This window comes from Saccopteryx bilineata, chromosome 8 (genome assembly GCF_036850765.1).
Source record: "Saccopteryx bilineata isolate mSacBil1 chromosome 8, mSacBil1_pri_phased_curated, whole genome shotgun sequence".
In the NCBI taxonomy this organism is placed as follows: domain Eukaryota; kingdom Metazoa; phylum Chordata; class Mammalia; order Chiroptera; family Emballonuridae; genus Saccopteryx; species Saccopteryx bilineata.
In genome coordinates this window covers 67,233,058-67,252,111 of record NC_089497.1, presented here as the reverse complement: position 1 = coordinate 67,252,111, position 19,054 = coordinate 67,233,058, and the positions used below count along the sequence as shown (strand labels likewise).

Sequence of the window (19,054 nt, the reverse complement as noted above, 5' to 3'; positions counted from 1 at the left end):
AACTCTGCATGAGTCAAGGAGTAAAGAGCAGGGGCCTACTATTCGAACAGATCTAGGTTACCATTCAGGCTCCACCATTAAGTAGCTCAGTGACCTTAACAGATTCTATGCCTTTGTTTTCTGCAACAGCAATTATTTGTTGAGCGTCACTGTGTTTGGCACAGTGCTAGGAACTAGGATTATAGCAGTGAACAAAACAGATAAAGTCTCTGCTTTCTTAGAATTCATATTTCAATAGGAAAAATAGTTCATATTAATAAAATAAAATAGGATAATATCAAATAGTAACTTGGGGAAAGAAGTGTTGAATTTGATTCGAGGCTTGAAAAATAAAAAAGCCAGCATACAAATAAGACAGGAGAGTAAAAAGCTAGGAAAATTCTTTGGCAAATAGAATGGGGAAACAGACAGCTGAATAAACTGGCTGAGCAATTCACAGCCAGATGCTGATCTTCTTAGAAATAACCTTTAGGCCTTAATTGTTTTGGTTCCAGGCCCGGGTGCCCCCACCCACCCACCCCACTACAACTTAGAGCTTGAGGCACCATTCCCTGGGGCTGGCTAATGGGGGGGGGGTCACACCTAGAAAAGCTTAAGGATATTCTACTGCAATCCTCCCACTCTTCCAAAAAAAAAAAAAAAAAAAAAAAAAAAAACAACCCCAGGCCCTGGCAGGTTGGCTCAGCGGTAGAGCGTCGGCCTGGCGTGCGGGGGACCCGGGTTCGATTCCCGGCCAGGGTACATAGGAGAAGCGCCCATTTGCTTCTACACCCCCCACCCCCTCCTTCCTCTCTGTCTCTCTCTTCCCCTCCAGCAGCCAAGGCTCCATTGGAGCAAAAGATGGCCCGGGCGCTGGGGATGGCTCCTTGGCCTCTGCCCCAGGCGCTAGAGTGGCTCTGGTCGCGGCAGAGCGACGCCCCGGAGGGGCAGAGCATCGCCCCCTGGTGGGCGTGCGGGGTGGATCCTGGTCGGGCGCATGCGGGAGTCTGTCTGACTGTCTCTCCCCGTTTCCAGCTTCAGAAAAATACAAAAAAACAAAACAAAACAAAAAACCCTAAGGACCCAGACCATGAGCTCTCCAGACTGGGAAGATGCCAAGGCCATTAATTCCCTTCTCCTCTTACTCCCCCTTCCTTCCGCTCCCCACCCACGGGCATGTAGCTCCTAAATTTTAAGAGTCCTCACAGTTTTGCAAACAGGAGCAGTGGACCACGGCAGCTTGTCCCAGGCTAACCCCCTGATCCTGTCTCCAAGGCCCCCTTTTTCCACTGATTTCTTTCCTATAAGGTTTTTAGAGAACCAAGACAGCCCCACCTAGGATCTCCTTCTATTATAGGCCCTTCCTTGTTTCACTGACCCCAGCTTTAATACACTCATAACTCTTAAGATCATCTGAACCTGGAAAATTTTTCCTGTGTAAATCAAGAACACATGCATTATTGGCTGGCCCTAGGCAGACCAGTAGTGTCAGGTTACACAAAGATGACAGTCAAAGCAACTTTTACTCACCATTCTAAGGTACTGTTCTATACAGATAAGAACAGAACAATCAGCTTCATGTTGTCATGAAACTGGCATTCCAGTGTACCTGAGTATGGGAGGCAGGGATGGAAACAATAATAATAAAAAAAAAGCAAGGTGGTGTAAAAATAAGGGATTCAGCAGGGGCTAATTTTGATTGGTTGGTCAAGAAAGCCTTCTTTGAGGCGATGACATTTAAGCTGATATCTATGTTTAAAAGGAGTCACCCATGTTAGGATCTGAGGGAAGAGTGTTTCAGGCAGAGAGAACAGGTAGAGCAAAGGCCCTAGGCAGGAATGAGCTTAGTGTACTGAAAAAAGAGAAAGGAAAGCAGTTTGGGTAGAATATGGTAAGGAGTATACTGATTGGATAAAGGTACAGATCACATAAACTTTTCTTTGAAAAAGTTTTTTCCAACATTATGGAAACATGTAAGGTTTTATAATCTACCATAAAGAGTTGGGATTTTATTCTAAGTGCAACGAAAACCTATTTGAGATCTGTAGGCAAGGGAATGATATGAACTGGTATGTTTTGTTTGTAAAAATTCATGGCGGTGGAGCAGGCAGGATTGAACAAGAGATATTACAAGTGGGGGCAAAGAGACCAGTGACCAGTTGGGAGGCCTTTGCCACGTGAGTGATGATGTGACTTAGCCCAGAGAGGTAGTGGAAAGTAGTGGACAAATTCGGGTTATATTTTAAAGGTAAATATTTGCATAGGGGATGCAACACAGGAATTAAGGAACACACCTAGAGTTTTGTCGTGAACAACTAGGTACTAAGATAAGCAAAAGTGGGGGGGGGCGTGAATCAGAGTTCTTATAACTAATAATATCTATTCATTACGTGCTTAGTATGTGCCAGACGCTGTGCTAGACGGTTTGAAGATTTTCTATTAAAATGTCACAATACTGCCACTGAATAGCTCAAATTTGTAAATAAAGAAGCTTGGGCTCAGACTGGTGGGTAAGGGACGTGGGTTTCTCACCGCTAAGAAGTGGTGGAAGCTGAATCCGAACTTCAGTCCGTCCGCCTCCACGGCCCTGCACGGCCTCCCCTCTGTGAAACCAAGACCATTTCCTCCTAGATTGTCAGAAGTTAAAATAAGATCTCTAAACGTTGCGTTTGCTCTACGGTTGGCTGGGAGTGACTGTCCCCGCCCACTTCGTTATGGTGCCTCCGCCCCTCATCCAGCGCGTAGTTCTATATCAATGAAATTCCAAGAGTTGGGTAACCAAGCGCAAACTTTCCTTCCGCAATTGGTCAGAGTTGGAGGAAAAGCCTCGTGATTGGTGGAAAGTCAGAGGAGGCGGGCGGGGAAAACTTCATGTACCTTAGATACCCTCATTTGGTACTCATTCCCGCACCGCCCTTTTACGTAGTTTTCTACGACTCGCGGGAGCCGGGGTGAGTGGACTCCTGCAGCGGCGCGGCTCTCTGACGTTCTCTCTTCTAATTGGCCAGGAGCTGCGGCTGTAGTTCCAAAGCCTAACTGGCTGCCGGCGCCGCCTCGGAGGTGAAGTGTACTGTGCTGATTGGCTGCGAGGCGCCGGCCGCGTGTGATGTCCCGAGCAGTCATTGGCTCTCATCTGCTGTGGGTCTTCTCTCACCGGGACTCGGGACTCCCGGGAAGTGGACTGGCTGAGGAGGGGGCAAGGTTGCTGTCGCTTTGGACCCAGTAGGAGACCCCAGCGTAAAGCGGCCTTTTAGGGCCGGGTGGGCTGGCGAGCCGACGCGGCGGAATAGGAGACTGTGAGGAGTGTGAGGGATAGGGGCTGGCAGAGAGGCTGGCACAGAAACCATGGCCCCGCAAAACCTGGGCACCTTCTGCCTGTTGCTGTTATACTTCATCGGGGCCGTGATCGCCGGGTGAGGAACGGGCACCCCCGGGCACCGGGCCGTGAGTCAGTCTTGGCTGGGACGAAGCTGGAAGGAGGAGGAGAGGGCATTGGTGTGGTGAGACGGTGGGGCGGAGAAATGGGTAATGTGGACCAGGCTAGTGGGTGGAGAGGAGAGGGAGAGGGCTTAGATCTAGCGGTCCTGTAGAGTTAGATTTGTCCGGAGGAGTGGGAGTTGGGTGCATTGCCAAACAGCGCGGGGGGGAAGGGGGGCCGTTGAGCTGGCGAAGAGGACGATTTACTGTTGAGCCTGCAATGAGACATTGGGGAGCTGACTTTAATGTAGATGGGTTAGTGCCAGGCTAAATGAGAAAGTGAGAACAGGTAGGGAAGCCATGTAGGAACTGAAGAAAACAAGGTAGACCCTTGGGAGATCCCTGGTACAACTTCTTGAGATACTGAGCCTAAGCTGTCATCATGCCTCAGTGGCTCTCTCCCTGGTACATTTTTGAGAAGCTGAATGGTATAAGCATTTTAGCAACAGGTGGTAGGTAGACTGGGGTTCTATTCCAACCTCCACCCCACTTATGAATTGTGTGACCTTGAAGGCACCAAGTAAATTCACATCCATAACATGGAAATAATCGTGCGTCTCCTCTATGAAGGGAGTAGAACCACCTGAACTCTTGAGGATTCTTCCAGCCTTTAAGATCCATGATCCTCTTACCCAGGCGGTGGCACAGTGGATAGAGCATCGGACTGGGACGCAGAGGACCCAGGGTGGAAACCTCAAGGTCACCAACTTGAGCGCAGGCTCACCTGCTTGAGCGCCAGGGTCACTGGCTTGAGCATGGAATCATAGACATGTGCCCATGGTCGCTAGCATGCACCCGAGGTCTCTGGCTTGAGCAAGGGGTCACTGGCTCGGCTGGAGCTCCCCTGTCAAGGCACATATGAAAAACAATCAATGAACAACTAAGGTGCCCCAACGAAGAATTGATGCTTCTTACCTCTCTCCTTCCTGTCTGTCTCTCCATCCCTATCTGTCCCTCTCTCTATCTCTCTTAAAGGAGAGAGTTAATTTGATTATACACTTATTGGTTGATAATTGCAAGTGAGTGAAAAATAAGAAAAATGGTTTTCTTGACTGAAAGTAGTTGTAAGAGAAGAATGCCATATATATATTTTGAATAATTTTAGCATTGCTCAAAAAGTACATAGCCTCTTACTGTGCTTACTTCAATATATAAGATTCATTATAAATTCTGGTGTGTTCTCTTTTTAGTTGTTATATTTGTGTGTCACATTTATACCTTCATTTTCCTGCCTCTTTTGCTCAGATGCAAACCTAAATGTAAATGAAAAAATTTCACTTTTAAAAATGTAATATCTAACTCTCATGAAGTGTTCTGTCCCCCTACTTCTTCCCCAGGAGGGATTTTTATAAGATCTTGGGGGTGCCGCGCAGCGCCTCTATAAAGGATATTAAAAAGGCCTACAGGAAGCTAGCCCTGCAGCTTCATCCGGACCGGAACCCTGACGATCCACGAGCTCAGGAGAAGTTCCAGGATCTGGGTGCTGCTTATGAGGTGAGACAGGAAAATGTACAAACTATGAATAAAACTTACAAATACAGAAAAGACTGTGTAACATGGGGAAATACTCTCTTCTTTCGGGTCACTTTTTTTTTTAAATAGACAATAGGTAAAAGTAAAATTAGTATTTGATGCTATATTGTACATTTATGTTTATAGATGCTATTTCCTGCCTTTTTCTTATTAATATTTGTTTTATTAAGGAGAGTAATATTGAAAAAGATGATTGAAAGAAAGTTAGATTAATAGATTAATAAGTAGATTGATCATTAAGCCAATCAGTTTAGGAGCTGGCTCCAGAAACAGAAACAAAATCTAAATGAGGATTACAAATTCGTACGCCAGTATGGACCAGACAAATAACATGCAGGGCAGGTGTAAGATAAAACATGACAGTGGATATTCTGCATCCCATAGTGGGAATCAGTAGGGGTTGAGGGCTGTGACAGACTGAAGCCTTCTTGCCCCATTTCAAGGGGGCACCTGTTATTCAGCCTCATTAAGTTTTGCCATGTACAAATGCAAACACTGTTGCCAGATAATTTTTGTCTCTAGAGAAATAGAAACCCAGATTTTTATGTAAACTCTCCTGATGGTAAAATTTTGGTAACTAATTCAATTAAAAAACATCTTACTCATGCAGATCAAGCAAAATAGCTGCAGTTTGAATTTTGCGACCTCTAATCTAGAGATCAAACCCCTCCCATGTGTACCATTTCGTTTGCTCTTCACTAGGACACCATGAAATATAGTAGAATTGGGCACATTCTTATTCCCATTTTACTTAACAACACTGAGGAATACTTATTGAATGCTCAGTAAATTATTTATTATTTGAAAAACTGTTATACACAGAACCTTTCAACACTATAGTGAAAAAATTTTACAAATAAGCTATTGATAATCTTTCACACTTATTACTATAGGAGGTAGCTGTTTTTGCATGTGTTGCAATTCACCTTTCCTATATAAATAGAATAAGAGATCTGTGATTTTATTTTTTTCAGCTTTATTGAGGTATAATTGAAAAATTAAATTATAATATATTTAAATTGTTCACCATAATGATTTGCTATACATACATACACATTGTCAAAGGAGTCCACCCATCTAGGTAACACATCTATCACCTCACTTTTTTGTGTGTGTGAGAATATTTTAGTTCTGCTTTTTAGCAAATTTCAATTACACAATACAGTGTTAACAACTCTAGTCACCATTTATTTCCATTTTCTAAAAGGGCACAGAAAAAAAAATTTAACTCTAAACATCATGGAGCTAAAGCTTCTTTTCTTAGAGGGGGAGTGAGAGGAGGAGAGATAGAGAGAAGATAGAGAGACAGACTCTCTCATGCTCCCTGACCAGGATCCACTCAGCAACCCGTCTGGGGCCAATGCTCAAGTACTGGGTTATTTTTAGTGCCTAAGGTTGGTGCGCTCCAATGGGCCACAGGGCCATGCTTGAACCATCAACCCACTGGCTGCAGTAGGGGAAGAGAGAAAGAAGGGGAGAGGAAGCAGATGGTCACTACTCCTGTGTGCCCTGACCAGAATCAAAACCAGGATGTCCATACACCAGGCCAATGCTCTATTCACTGAGGTACAAGCCATTGCCTAAAACTTCTAAATTCAAAGTAAATCCCTGTATAATGAAAAGGCTATAAACAAAAACAAATGTGAAAAATATTTTTATAGTGGAAAAAATGGAAATAAAGGGATCTCAAGGCCTCCTAGATTAAAGAAGTGAAGGAACTAAAACAGTGACTTAATACCCACATAAAACCTAGAACTAATGCCCCCCCCTTCTTCTCTTGGCATCTTCAGGGAGCCTGTGGGTCTGAAATTTCTAACCTCAGGCCCACAAATAAATATGAGAGCGTTGGTGGACCCTTTCATTATATATAACATTTTGTTTCTTGTTGATAATATGGATTCCATATTTTTGTACTGTCATGAATGTTCCCATTGTTTGTTGGGAACCCTATACTCAAAAATGTTTTCTAGGGAAGCTGTTGTTATAAATTGACCATGCTCTTTAAAGACTCTACAATGTTCTTTAGCCATAACCTAGGCAGGTTCATTTATGAGTTTGTAGTTTATTTAACTGTAAGAACCTTTCTAAGTCACAAGTTCTATTTTATATATATAATATATATGTGAGCATATATATATATATATCATTCATTCATTTGGTTGACTTTGTTTCTTAGATAAATTAGAGATGTGATGTTGGAAAGTCTTTTGTGAATACAAATCTGTCTTTACTGAGCTGGGATTATTGCTGGCATTTCAATCAGTTGACACTCTGTTATTTCTTTTAAAAATAAACTAGTTTCCAAGACCTTAAAATAAAACTGCATTCCTTAGAAGGAAAGTAAGGAGGAAGGGAATGATAATAGGTAACTTTAAGGCTAGTTGGGGAAGGTTATTAGAGAAGCCTCTGATGTCTAAAAAGAAACTGACTAAAATATAGTCTTTGTTTTGGGGTTTTGAAATCATGTTTCTTATAGATCCAAATGTAGGTATCATTTCTTTTCCAAGATAAGACCAGAGAAGTAGACTTGAAAGTGGAAATATTGGAAATCCAAATTGCATAATAATAAGAGGATTTTTTAAGTTAACTTCCCATTTCTGCGTTTCCAAAGTAGCTACTTTTTAAATTTTTTTACCAAAACATACCTTTCTCTCACCTAGTGCATCATAGTGGCCTTAGTTGTATATTTTAGTCAACTTATGGACTAACCCATTTGTCTTTTCTTTTTAAGACTGCTCACTTTGACTTACACTCAACATTTTAAAAAATTCTTCTAAATATATGTAAATGTTAATAAATGTTTCCTGTGCCCCTTGCACATCATTTAGGCCTTGAGCCAAAAATGTGTCCTGTTTCATATGGCAGTCAGATCTTTCCCTGTTTTTGTTCATTCAACAAGCCCCATCTACTTCTAAGCTCTCTTCTCCTGAGCCAACACAAGTATGGGTTTGCAATTACTTTCTTCTTCAGTCTGCTGTTTAAGTAGGATTTAAAAATATCAAGGAAAGAGTATATATCTATTTAATTTTCTTTCTTTTTTTATTTTTTTAAGTGAGAGGAGGGGAGATAGTGAGACAGACTCTCGCATGCGCTCCAACCAGAATCCACCTGGTAACCCCCATCTGAGTCCAATGTTAGCTCTAACCAATCGAGCCACTGGCTGCGAGAGAGGAAGAGAGAGAGAAAGGGGAGAGGGAGGGAAAAGGAAGCAGATGGTTGCTCATGTGAGTCCTGACCAGGGATTGAACCCAATTTAATTTTCTAAGGTATATGTGTGCATATACTTTGGATTGCTCTAAATAGCTTTTTTTTGAGAGGAAAACTTTGAGGAATATGGAAGCTTACATTGTTTTTACATTCTTTAGTGTCATGTATAGAGTGGGCCCAATGAGAAAGAATGTATTTCTGATTGTGCATGTAGTTTCTAAAACCGTTAAAACTTCAAAAAGTCTTTCAAGCTGTGAAATTGACCTTGAGCAACCTTCACGCAGCAGTGTCCTATTTTACACTTTGTAATTTGGTCTCAGGAGGTTCTGAACTTGAACATATATATTTATGGCCAACAGCATTCTTCCAAAATTGAATTTCTATATACATCAAAAAAATTTTTAAAGGAAATATGAAAATATAGGTGTGTAGACCTTTCTGGAGAGTCTGTCATTTGATTCCCTTGATTTGCCAATCTCCTAATGTGTATATATTGGTAGGGGTGGGTTGTATGGACCTGTAAGGCTCAGCAAATTTTAAGGCCGTCCTAGTTTACTGTTTCTGGCACTAATGACAGTCTGTCATATTCATATCCTAGTTCCGTGATGGCGAACCTTTTTTATAAAAACCGCCCACTTTTGCAGTGCTGGTCAACCTGGTCCCTTCTGCCCACTAGTGTGTGTTCTAGCTTTCATGGTGGCTCAATCACAGTGTTTTTATAAAAAGGTTCACCATCACGGTCTGAGTTCATAGTTTAAAGAGATAATATAGCATAGTGGTCAACAGCATAAACACTGGAGTCAAACTAAACAGGAAACCTGAGGAATTCACCTTACCTCTTTCTTGTTACTACCCTCACCGTTATAGCCACATCGTTCATCTCAGATGTGATTTTGATGTGACTCGGTGACTTTGGATATGTTTAAATGAAAAATACTGAATTGAGTAATCTGGAAATTACAAAGTGAACAGTGCATCAAAGAATTTAGTCTGATAAAGAAAATAACTTTATTAACATGTGTTAATACCAAGGGTTATAAAAACTGTGTGCCGCTAAAATCTTAGGCACAGTATCAGTTTTAAAAAACAAATATGAATGCGCCTTATTTGAATGTTACCAACTCATGATCTTTTCCTCCATTGATCTTTGTCCCAGGTTCTGTCAGATAGTGAGAAACGGAAACAATATGATACATATGGTGAAGAGGGATTAAAAGATGGTCATCAGAGCTCCCATGGAGACATTTTTTCACAGTATGTAATCTACCCATCTGTAAAATAGTAGCGTCTGAGAATGGATCACTTAAAGAATAATCCTTGCTCCCTTGTTCAGAAGCTTTTAATGAAGAGTAGAACTCAACTGATCCTTGACCAAAAGGTCAATCCTCGTCCTCCCTGTGGGAATGTACTCTTCCATTTTCACAAAGCTCCAAGAATGACAGGGCTGTCCATCTGGCCAACTATATCAACCAAATCAACCCTGACAGTGTTGCAGGGAGATACATTGAAAATGAGTTCGTCCTGATCTCCGTGTTGTCTTAGCATTTGTAGGCCATATAACGAGCAGTTATTCTTATAAGCAGAGACATTGAGAAATTCTTGCTTCCATATGCAGAGGTGCTTTTATCAACAAGAGAGGGACAATTATGTTAGCCAGCCTTTGGGGAAGGATTAAGGTAAAGGCTCTTTAATCTCCTGCTGTGAGGGGGCTTTCTGGAAGTGCTGAGTGGCTAGAACAGTCAACACCTTTCCTTCCCACTCTTGGAACCCCTCTGTTGAGCATTTGAATTTCCACATGCCTCGATGATGTCATATACTAGGAGATCTTAACCTAGGGTTTCAAGTCAAGTTACAAACAAAAGAAAATGTTTGAATGTGCATTTCTAAGGGGTGAGGATTTATTGTTTTCTACAAAGTCCAAAGCGTTTGGTAAACCCTTCTCCAAAAGAAGTAAGAGTCACTGTCACATACAATAGTGTTTGTCGTGAGAATAGGTTTTTAGGACTTGTGAAGATGTGTGAGTAATATGCTTAGAAATCCTTTTTTACCCCAGGGTTGATTTGGGGTTTAGTCTGCTAGGGAAGTGTCCTATTCCCCTTGGCTGATAGATGTGATTCCTCGGATGCCAAAATAGAAAAAAAACTTGTTCGCACCTCTTACCATGCCAAATCCTCCCTCTCTGCTTTTATTTCAGATTCAGGAAATCCAGTCACCATGGTTAGTTGGCAGGGGGTAGTTATATAGTTGTTATCATCACTGTGCTAACATCTGAGGCTTAATAACACCAAAAATTAACATTAAGATCAGAATACCTACACAGTTGAAGGTCACTGTATTAATCTCAAATTAATACTTCTGTTACTTACAAAAATAAATTAATTTTGGAAGTTTGTGAAGTTCAAAACTCCCTTAAAGTTTAGAATTTTACTAAGGCTGATGCTTTTCTTAGTTTATCTAATTATGAACACAAGATTTTTTTATAGGTAGTAGCTTTCACCAAAGTTAATTTCCAAAAAGCATATAAAGTGAACATTGTGAATGTTCAAAATTACCAGTAGGTGTAGTACTACATGGTTTATATTTATATATATTATACCCTTTCTCAATAAATCCATTATATCTTGATATTCCTCAGTATTGAAACATTATTTTATTGATTAATCTGAACTTTGAATTCATTGGTATACTGTGTATATATACAGTATACTCTATACATCTAGATAATGCTATATTAGAAAGTAATTTTTTGTGGTGGGGCAATATAGTTGACATTGTATTAATTTAAAAAATTGTGTATGATGTGTGACTTCAATGTATTAAAAATATTTTTCAGTTTTGTACAATATGTTGGCAGGGCACAATATTTTATGAATGTTAAGAAAACTAAATAATTGCAAGATATAGACTCTAATTTCTTTTTCTGTTGATTTCACTCTGATCTATAGCTTCTTTGGAGATTTTGGTTTCATGTTTGGAGGAACCCCTCGGCAGCAAGACAGAAATATTCCAAGAGGAAGTGATATTATTGTAGATCTAGAAGTCACTTTAGAAGAAGTGTATGCAGGAAATTTTGTCGAAGTAAGTTCAGACAATACAAGTATTCATATTGACTCGCAGACTTGTTCTTTTGACTAAAAACAAGGGATTTCTGGTTACCTTGTATTTTCAGTTATTTAATCCTTGGCCCTTCTACCTCTATTTGCTCTTAACTTTTTTTTAAATATTAGAAAATATTTCACTTCTTTGTCCTTCCCTGCTTGCTTCTAGGAGAGTACCTCATGGTCTCCCAGTTCCCCATTTTAATCTTCAGCTATGTCATTTCTAATAATATCCATCAGCTGTGTTTTTTTTAACTCATATTTTTTACATAATATTTCTACTTGATTCTTGTATTGTTTCTTACTCTATTTCATTTCTCTAATGTCTTCCCTTAAGTATTACCATGCTTACATTAATCTCTTAGTGTGTTCTCTAGTTCGCTGTCTTTGTGGGGGTTGGTAGATAGTTGGAGTCCTCAGGTCTCTAGCTGTTTTTTAGCCTTTGAGCTTATCTGACCCCTGCGGATAGTGACAGCTCTCTTTCCTTATAGAACTTATTAGGGCAAGCCCTTCCTAGTGGTTTGAACTGCGTTTTGTTTTCTTGGAGTTTTTGTTTGATGTCTGGAGTCCATTGTTTTCTGGGGAGGAGGCCAGACAGCCCCGAGGCAGTTGCAAGAGCAGAACTTGAACTGCTTTTATCAAACATGCTCGCACTGCCCCTGCTAGCTGTCGTCACCCCTGTACACACCACTTCAGAGCAGCCTTCTGTTTCTGGAGTTTTCTCATACATTTTGTGTTATCATTATGGTTTTCTGGCATTCACGTTTTCTTGGAGTTTTGCCAGGATTTTGGAGGAGATAGCAGTAGCCTGTGCATACATGCCACATTGGCAAGGAGCGTTTTCTTAGTTGTGGCTTTTGCTCTGAATAGTTGAAAGAAGAGGACTAGACAATTACAGAAGAGGCAAGTGGCTGGTAATACTGTTATTCGGTCCGAAGAATGGGAGAAAGGGGCATTCAAAATATGCGGACCGTCTCTCCTTCAAAACCAGGATAGGTTGATGAGGTGGCAGAAAGTGGTGAGCCTCATTAACTCCATGCCCCCTTTCCAGACCTGTGTCTGCAGTCAGCGCTGATGCATAGTATATCACTCTTTGTAGTTGGTGTGTTTCTAAACAAATTCTTTTTTAATCTAATTATTGTAAAGGATGTAAGTGACCTTGCTATTTAAATGACCCAGTAAATTCTTTTTTAAGAAAAAATTATTTGGAGAGAGCATAGTGGTTAAAAACATCCACTTTTGAGCTAGACTGCCTGGTTTAGAATCCTGGCTCTGCCATACATTAGTTATGTGACCTTGGTCATGTTATTGAACCTGTGTGTGCTTTCATTACTTCCTCTGTAAAATGGAAATAATAACTACCTACTTCATAAGGTTGTCATGAGGATTAAATATATGTACCTGCCATTAGAGCATTGCTTGGCACATAGTAAGTACTATAAAGTATTTTCTCTGTTATTGTTGTTCTCTATTCTGTTGACCTGGGCTTTTGTATGTTGGTAGGCTTTCAGGGATTTGTCTCCAGGCATTTGTGTTATCCTGCTGCGTGAGCATGTGCTTTGTGATTAGGTGTTTGACTAATTAAACAGGTAAAAACAAGAATACATTTCTCCATTTATATTGGTTTCCACGCACTTAGAGGGATCAGACTGTTTAATTGCAGTCAACAGAGAGATGACTATGGTGTCTCTTCTTACAGGCTAAGGTATCCGAATTGAGATAGCACTGGAAGCTGTCCTAGACTGAGTTGCCTGAAACAAGGAATTGTTTCCATTAGGTTAATCAGAGCTAATCGTCTGGTGGGGCCACATACCAGCTCTTCAAGGCTCTGGTTGTTGTTATTCAGGGTTATGCTTTACATAGCTCAGATTTCTAAAAGATAGTAATTCTGTGAACTGCTTTAACTCAGAAGTATTTAATTGTGGGTTAGAAATACCGATATATTACACTTTATTTCTCTGTTCTCTTTTTTCTTACTCCCTTCTCTCTTTTCCAGCTTTAGAATTTGAGTCATTTAAGTATCTGTTTCCTTCCTGTTTGGGGGCTGACTTGTAACTGTATAAATACTTCTCTCAGCTCAGGTCTCCCCGAGGGATAGCTTACCAGAGAAGGGGAGTTCCAGAGCTCCAGCCCCGGCACAAGTGCAGAGCCCTGGTCAGTTCAGGAAGCCCCGGCTACTCTCCACGAGAGGGCAGCTGACCTTGTTTATGCACTTCCTAGGTAGTTAGAAACAAGCCTGTGGCAAGGCAGGCTCCTGGCAAACGGAAATGCAACTGTCGGCAAGAGATGCGGACCACCCAGCTGGGCCCAGGCCGCTTCCAGATGACCCAGGAGGTGGTCTGCGATGAGTGCCCTAATGTCAAGTAAGTGAGACACTTGAATCATCTCATTTGTCTAATAAAATGCTAATGTTCCATTCCTAGATTATTTCCCCCTTCCTCCCCTCACTCTTCTCTCTCATGTTCTGCCAAAGGATTGAACAAAGAAGTGTACATTTTAATTTTTTCTCAAGGTAGTTCTTCTAAATATCTCCCTTTATGTTTCTGAACTAATAAGCAGTGGCCTTTATTTCTGAAGGTACCTGATAAATGTTTGATGTTTCATATTTCCTATTTAGAATATTAGAGCAATATGATATATCCAGCTAACATTTCAGATTAGAGAAGTACTATTTGTGGATACATTATAAATACAACTATTTAATTTGAACCTTAAATTGTGTATTTCAAAACTAGATCAGCTATTTGTGGGATCAGGAAACAAATCAGATAGGATAAACTCTCCTGCTAGATTCCTCATAAACAAGACCCTGCCCTTCCAGATGCAAATGAGTGTAGTGTGGTGGTTTTCTCGGGTATGGATCATGCAGTTCACAGTGATCCGTCTGCTGCAGGCGGTTCTGGAGGCAGCAGCTGCATGACTGTGTACTGTAGGGTAGTAGCTTGTCCTGTTCTGGCAGGTAGAAGACGTAAATGCATATCAGATGGCTTTGTCAACCAGAGATACAGGGTTTTTTCTTCTAAGAAAAAGATCAAATAGAATAGATAAAACTTTTTATTACTTGTAGCTGGTATTTGGTTGGTATTTCCTTTCTTTCTTTCTTTCTTTTTTTTTTTTTTTTTTTTCATTTTAAATTCTCTTTGTCTCAGATTAGTGAATGAAGAACGAACACTGGAGGTAGAAATAGAGCCTGGGGTGAGAGATGGCATGGAGTATCCCTTTATTGGAGAAGGTAAAATACTGATGTTGATGTTTTATTATCATAACTTTCTGCTCTCTGTTTGTGAGTACTTCCCACTCTCACCTCAACCCATATTCTTAATGGCCACATAGGAAATACACATATTTTTAATACGTTTCAGTCAGCTTTAGATACAGAAAACTTACTGTGACCATCATAGTTGGTCATCTTAAGCAGTAGCATTACTGTTTACCCTTTGAATATTATGTTCAAAAGTTACTATCAGTCACCTAAGTTATATCAAAATTTAGCGTGTTCAGACTTAATGGATTAATTTCAACTCAGCAATGGTAAAAGATATGTAACCCCATTGTCATTAACCCCCATATCACTCTGAGACATTAGTTTTGGCATTAAATTTAAAACACCCAAAAAAAACAGCTTTAAGATTTCAGGTTCAAGAAGTCAATGAATCATTCTCTGTTTAGGAAATAGGTCAAGTTATCTATTGCTGTACCTGATGTACAGCTGTTCTTCACTTATTGTCTGAAACATGATATAACCAGTAGAGAGACAGCTTTCACAGATAGACTTGGTAGTTGACACCTTAGGTAGGGGTTTTAAAATATCCTCTCAACTGCCAAGTAGATTTGCAGTGTTAGACCTGTGTGGCTCACAATCCGCTCTCATCTCTTCTGACTAGGTGAGCCTCATGTGGATGGAGAACCAGGGGACTTACGGTTCCGAATAAAAGTTGTCAAGTAAGTGATCTAAGTTTAGAGGCCTTCACTTCAGCCCCCACTTTACAAATGAGTCGGGTTATAGAAATGTGGGTAGCCACTGGGACACTGCCAGACTTTCCCCTCTGTTTAATGCCCTTAATATCCTTAATGATTACTTGTAGCTCTACAGCAGTACTGAAAATTCTGGGTTGGGACCTAGGATTGAGCCTAGTTATATGTTTGTTCAGGACCAACAAATTTAAAAGATGCTAGAAGGAAAGAATTAAAAAACAAGTAAGGAGTTTTAAAGAGAAGCAAACAAGAATGGGAAGTCTGGGAGGCCTGAGATTTTAACTGAGGGTTTACAAGAATGGGGCACTTCTGCATAGAGGAGACCTTCCCTTCCAGCGTAACCTGCTTCTGCGCATCTGTGCACAGGGGCTGTTCTTTGCTGGCTTCTCTCAGCATGAAGTGCTGCTTGGATGAGATTTTGCCTAGGACTCAGGCGTTCTTGTTTATTATTTCTCTCTTGTTGCTGCTTAGGAAACCGATGATACCTTTGCTTCTAAGGATTCTTCAAAACACAGTTCCCACCTAAATAGGGAGAAATGGACGCCCACCTCCTAGGGCTTTTCCCTCACAACACTCTTAATCTCCATGATCTTTTCCCCAGCTTTTTTTTCTTTTGTCTTTCTCATTGCTTCCCAGAGAAACCGGAACATTCTATTTCCTGGTATGCCTGGGACCATCTCCAATCCTGTCTCTGCCAAAATTCCCTCTCGCCCTCTCCTCACCCTCCCCCATGCCCACCTTATCTGCATCTCTGAGGCTGACTTGGCCCTGGGAACCTCTCCAGACCCTTCCTGATGGCCGTCTCCTGAGCCCCTACTGCCAGAAGTTGTCTTTCTCTATTTTGCATAATCTAATTACTTGTAGTTTTATTTACATGCTTTGGCTTCTGCTGATTGTAAACTCCTTTAAAAGTAGGGTTATTCAATTTTGCACTCTTTATAGATTAATACTGCACACAGAAGCATGTCTAGTAAATACTGCTTGTTTATATGAGTGATATTCATCCTTTTCCAAAGTGTTCTAAAAACTTTTGAACTTGGCCCCAAAGAAAGACAGAAGTTAATGATTTTCACCTTGTTCTGTTTTTAGGCACCCGATATTTGAAAGGAGAGGAGATGATTTATATACAAATGTGACAATCTCACTAGTTGAGTCTCTGGTGGGCTTTAATATGGATATCACTCACTTGGATGGTCACAAGGTAAACAAACCACTCTTCCTGCTTCCTGCTTGTCCTCTTAAAGCTCTCGTGTGGGGGGTTTCGAGCTTCTTCAGCCACTCTGATCGTGGGGACTTCTTTTGCAGTCTGCGCTGCCTCCTCCCCTCACTCCGCCGCTTGCCACCTGGACGGTCAGCTGCACAGCTGACTGCATAGCCTCTGCCGTCTCGTCCTCATCGTCTCCATTGGCAGAGCCTTACTCTTTTACTCGTTTGTGTGTTTGGTTTTTCTTTTGCTTTTGAAAGCCTTCTCTTTCTTTGGTTCCCAGTATTCGAATGGGTTTCCCTCATCCCTTCATCCTTTCTGCTGCCCCTGAGATGTGGCATAGGCTTTGAACACCAGAGTTGGCTGGAAGCTGGCTTTGCCCTTTCGGAGTAGCAGCCCTGCTCCAGTCCATTCCCTTCGCTTTCCAGGTACATATTTCCCGGGACAAGATCACCAGACCGGGAGCCAAGGTGTGGAAGAAAGGGGAAGGGCTCCCCAACTTTGACAACAACAACATCAAGGGCTCTTTGATCATCACTTTTGATGTGGACTTTCCAAAAGAACAGCTGACAGAGGAAGCAAGAGAAGGTGAGGGGTGTGGTGTGTGTGAGTGTGAGTGTGTGCATGTTGTGTGTGAATTTGAGAACAAGGCGGTTAAAGAAGACAAGCAATAAAAACAAAGCCCTCCACTGACATCAGACATCAACCAACTAACTCTAACGAACATAAGACTGGGAATGAACTTGTCTTTCTGTAAAGGCGATACTCAAAATCCTTCGGTCACTGCGTTTCAAAAGGCTGTGTAAGCTGGGTTTTGAAACCTAGGGATTGATGGGTTGTGTGGGTGTGCAACCGAATCACTTAAAACAAATGAGCTAGACCAAACTGTTAAAGGAGAGACTGTTAAAGGAGAGATGGGGTATATGTTAGGCCAGGGGTGGCTGAGGGCTGATGTCTGTGAACGCTGCTTCAGAAGAGGGCCTGGTGGTAGGTTCTAAGTAGAAGATAGAAGGTGAAGGAGGTCAAAACTGGAAAGAGGATAAAGAAGAAATGGGAGAGAGCTGAAGAGATTTCACTGTATTTTGATTGCCTTTTCTCAGGGTTTTACAAGATGTGAGTAGTATGTGTGCTTGATAGAGAAAGACAGATTATCTTGGACACACATGTAGGTGTGTGGGGGTATCCACATGTGATAAAGTTGGACATTGGTGGTTATGATTTTAATTCAGATCATGGTTGGCATAAGGCCTTCTGTGAGCCTCCGTGTGAAACGTGCTCTTGATACTCTAGGGAAGTCACATTTTTGTTAATGGTGTCACTTGTTCATTCTTTCCTCAGGTATCAAACAGCTACTGAAACAGGGATCAGTGCAGAAGGTATACAATGGACTGCAAGGATATTGAGAGTGAATAAAATTGGACTTTGTTTAAAATAAGTGAATTGGCGATATTTATTATCTGCAAGATTTTTTTGAGTTTTTTTATTTTCAATATGCAAGTTTGGCTTAATTTTTTTTCTTCTAATGATCATCATGAAATGAATAAGAGGGCTTAAGAAAGTGTCCATTTTGTTCAGAAAAGAATGACCAGCAAAAGGTTTAATAATACCTCTCCCTTTGGGGATTTAATGTCTGGTGCTATCACCTGAGTTTCAAGAATTAAAGCTGCAAGAGGACTCCGGGAGCAAAAGGAACACAATATGAAGGATTGGAGTTAATTGGTAGCTATTTCAATCAAAATACCAACTGGAGAAGTCTTTTAAAATACATTTTATTGTTCATTTTTCTGGACTCCTGTTTCTTGTTGATTTAGCTACACTGTTGTCTTTCTCATCTCCATTCTGGTCCTTTTCCCTTCATCTGCCAGTTCTCCCTGGTGCCTGTGAGTTGGGTTGTCCTCTCATTGAGCAGTATGGATGCACAAACCCACAAAAGAGTGATAAAGACCCAGTCCCCATTCCATCTTCTAGAGGGGAGCTTGAAGAAACTGAACAGACAGTGATTGCGTAGATGAAGCGAAGTTACACAAAGATCTCATTGTCCTTGAGAAAGTATACTTCATTTAGTTTGGGAATAATGAAGTCTGATATTGATACTTTTCTGTTTAGAAGGCACGTTCATGTATCCAGTCTCAGTTGTGTTAGGAACTAGGATTACCATTGGCTCTAGAAAATGAATTTAAAGTAGAAGTGCAAATCCCATCTGCCTCTCCTGCAGCACCTAATTCAGTTGGTATGTGAGCTTCACTTCACACCATTACACAGTCACCTCCTACTCTACTTGCCAAACGCTTTGGACTTCTGGCCTCAGCTAGTGATCTAAGTGCTGCTGGACGATTTCTGTTGCAGTGTGTGGACTGCCTTCCAGCGGTCCATGTAGTTCAGCCTCCCCACCTGTGACTGTAGCAGCCATTGCTGCTACTTGCCTTTTCATTGCATTTGCCCCTGTTTTACAAAAACGAGTGGAGAGGGTGAAAAAAAAAGGGGGAATGTCATCAAGTTAGAACAGTTAAGAATAAGATGAAAAGCAATATACCTTTAGCTTCAATCACTCATTGGATCTGAGCAGTTCAACTCTAAAAGA

General features: G+C 41.1%; 2 protein-coding genes across 5 annotated transcripts in view; one reads left to right on the top strand and one right to left on the bottom strand.

The window, feature by feature from the left end:
• Positions 1-2,789, bottom strand: part of TBCCD1 (TBCC domain containing 1) — a 39,411-nt gene extending 36,622 nt beyond the window's left edge. Inside the window, exons 1-2 of one of the 4 annotated variants that reach the window (XM_066240637.1) lie at positions 2,512-2,789; positions 1,510-1,588 (exon numbers count right to left, since the gene is read on the bottom strand). The gene's annotated coding sequence lies outside the window, so the exon portion shown is untranslated. The remainder of the gene's footprint in view (positions 1-1,509; positions 1,589-2,511) is intronic. The other 3 variants (XM_066240635.1, XM_066240634.1, XM_066240636.1) reach the window with 3 other exon arrangements.
• A 313-nt stretch (positions 2,790-3,102) lies between these two features.
• DNAJB11 (DnaJ heat shock protein family (Hsp40) member B11) lies at positions 3,103-18,255 on the top strand. Its single transcript, XM_066240638.1, has 10 exons — positions 3,103-3,392; positions 4,794-4,950; positions 9,353-9,450; positions 11,142-11,274; positions 13,515-13,657; positions 14,444-14,526; positions 15,179-15,236; positions 16,359-16,470; positions 16,902-17,061; positions 17,812-18,255. The coding sequence occupies exons 1-10, from the start codon at positions 3,325-3,327 to the stop codon at positions 17,874-17,876; spliced, it is 1,077 nt and encodes a 358-aa protein (XP_066096735.1). The 5' UTR covers positions 3,103-3,324; the 3' UTR covers positions 17,877-18,255.
• Positions 18,256-19,054: the final 799 nt, after the last annotated feature.

Bases quoted from the DNA above. Each gene is read 5' to 3' on its own strand.
- DNAJB11 (XM_066240638.1), top strand. From the start codon at position 3,325: ATGGCCCCGCAAAACCTGGGCACCTTCTGCCTGTTGCTGTTATACTTC. The intron at 15,237-16,358 runs GTAAGTGATCTA...TTCTGTTTTTAG, and splicing joins TTCCGAATAAAAGTTGTCAA to GCACCCGATATTTGAAAGGA. The intron at 16,471-16,901 runs GTAAACAAACCA...TTCGCTTTCCAG, and splicing joins CTCACTTGGATGGTCACAAG to GTACATATTTCCCGGGACAA.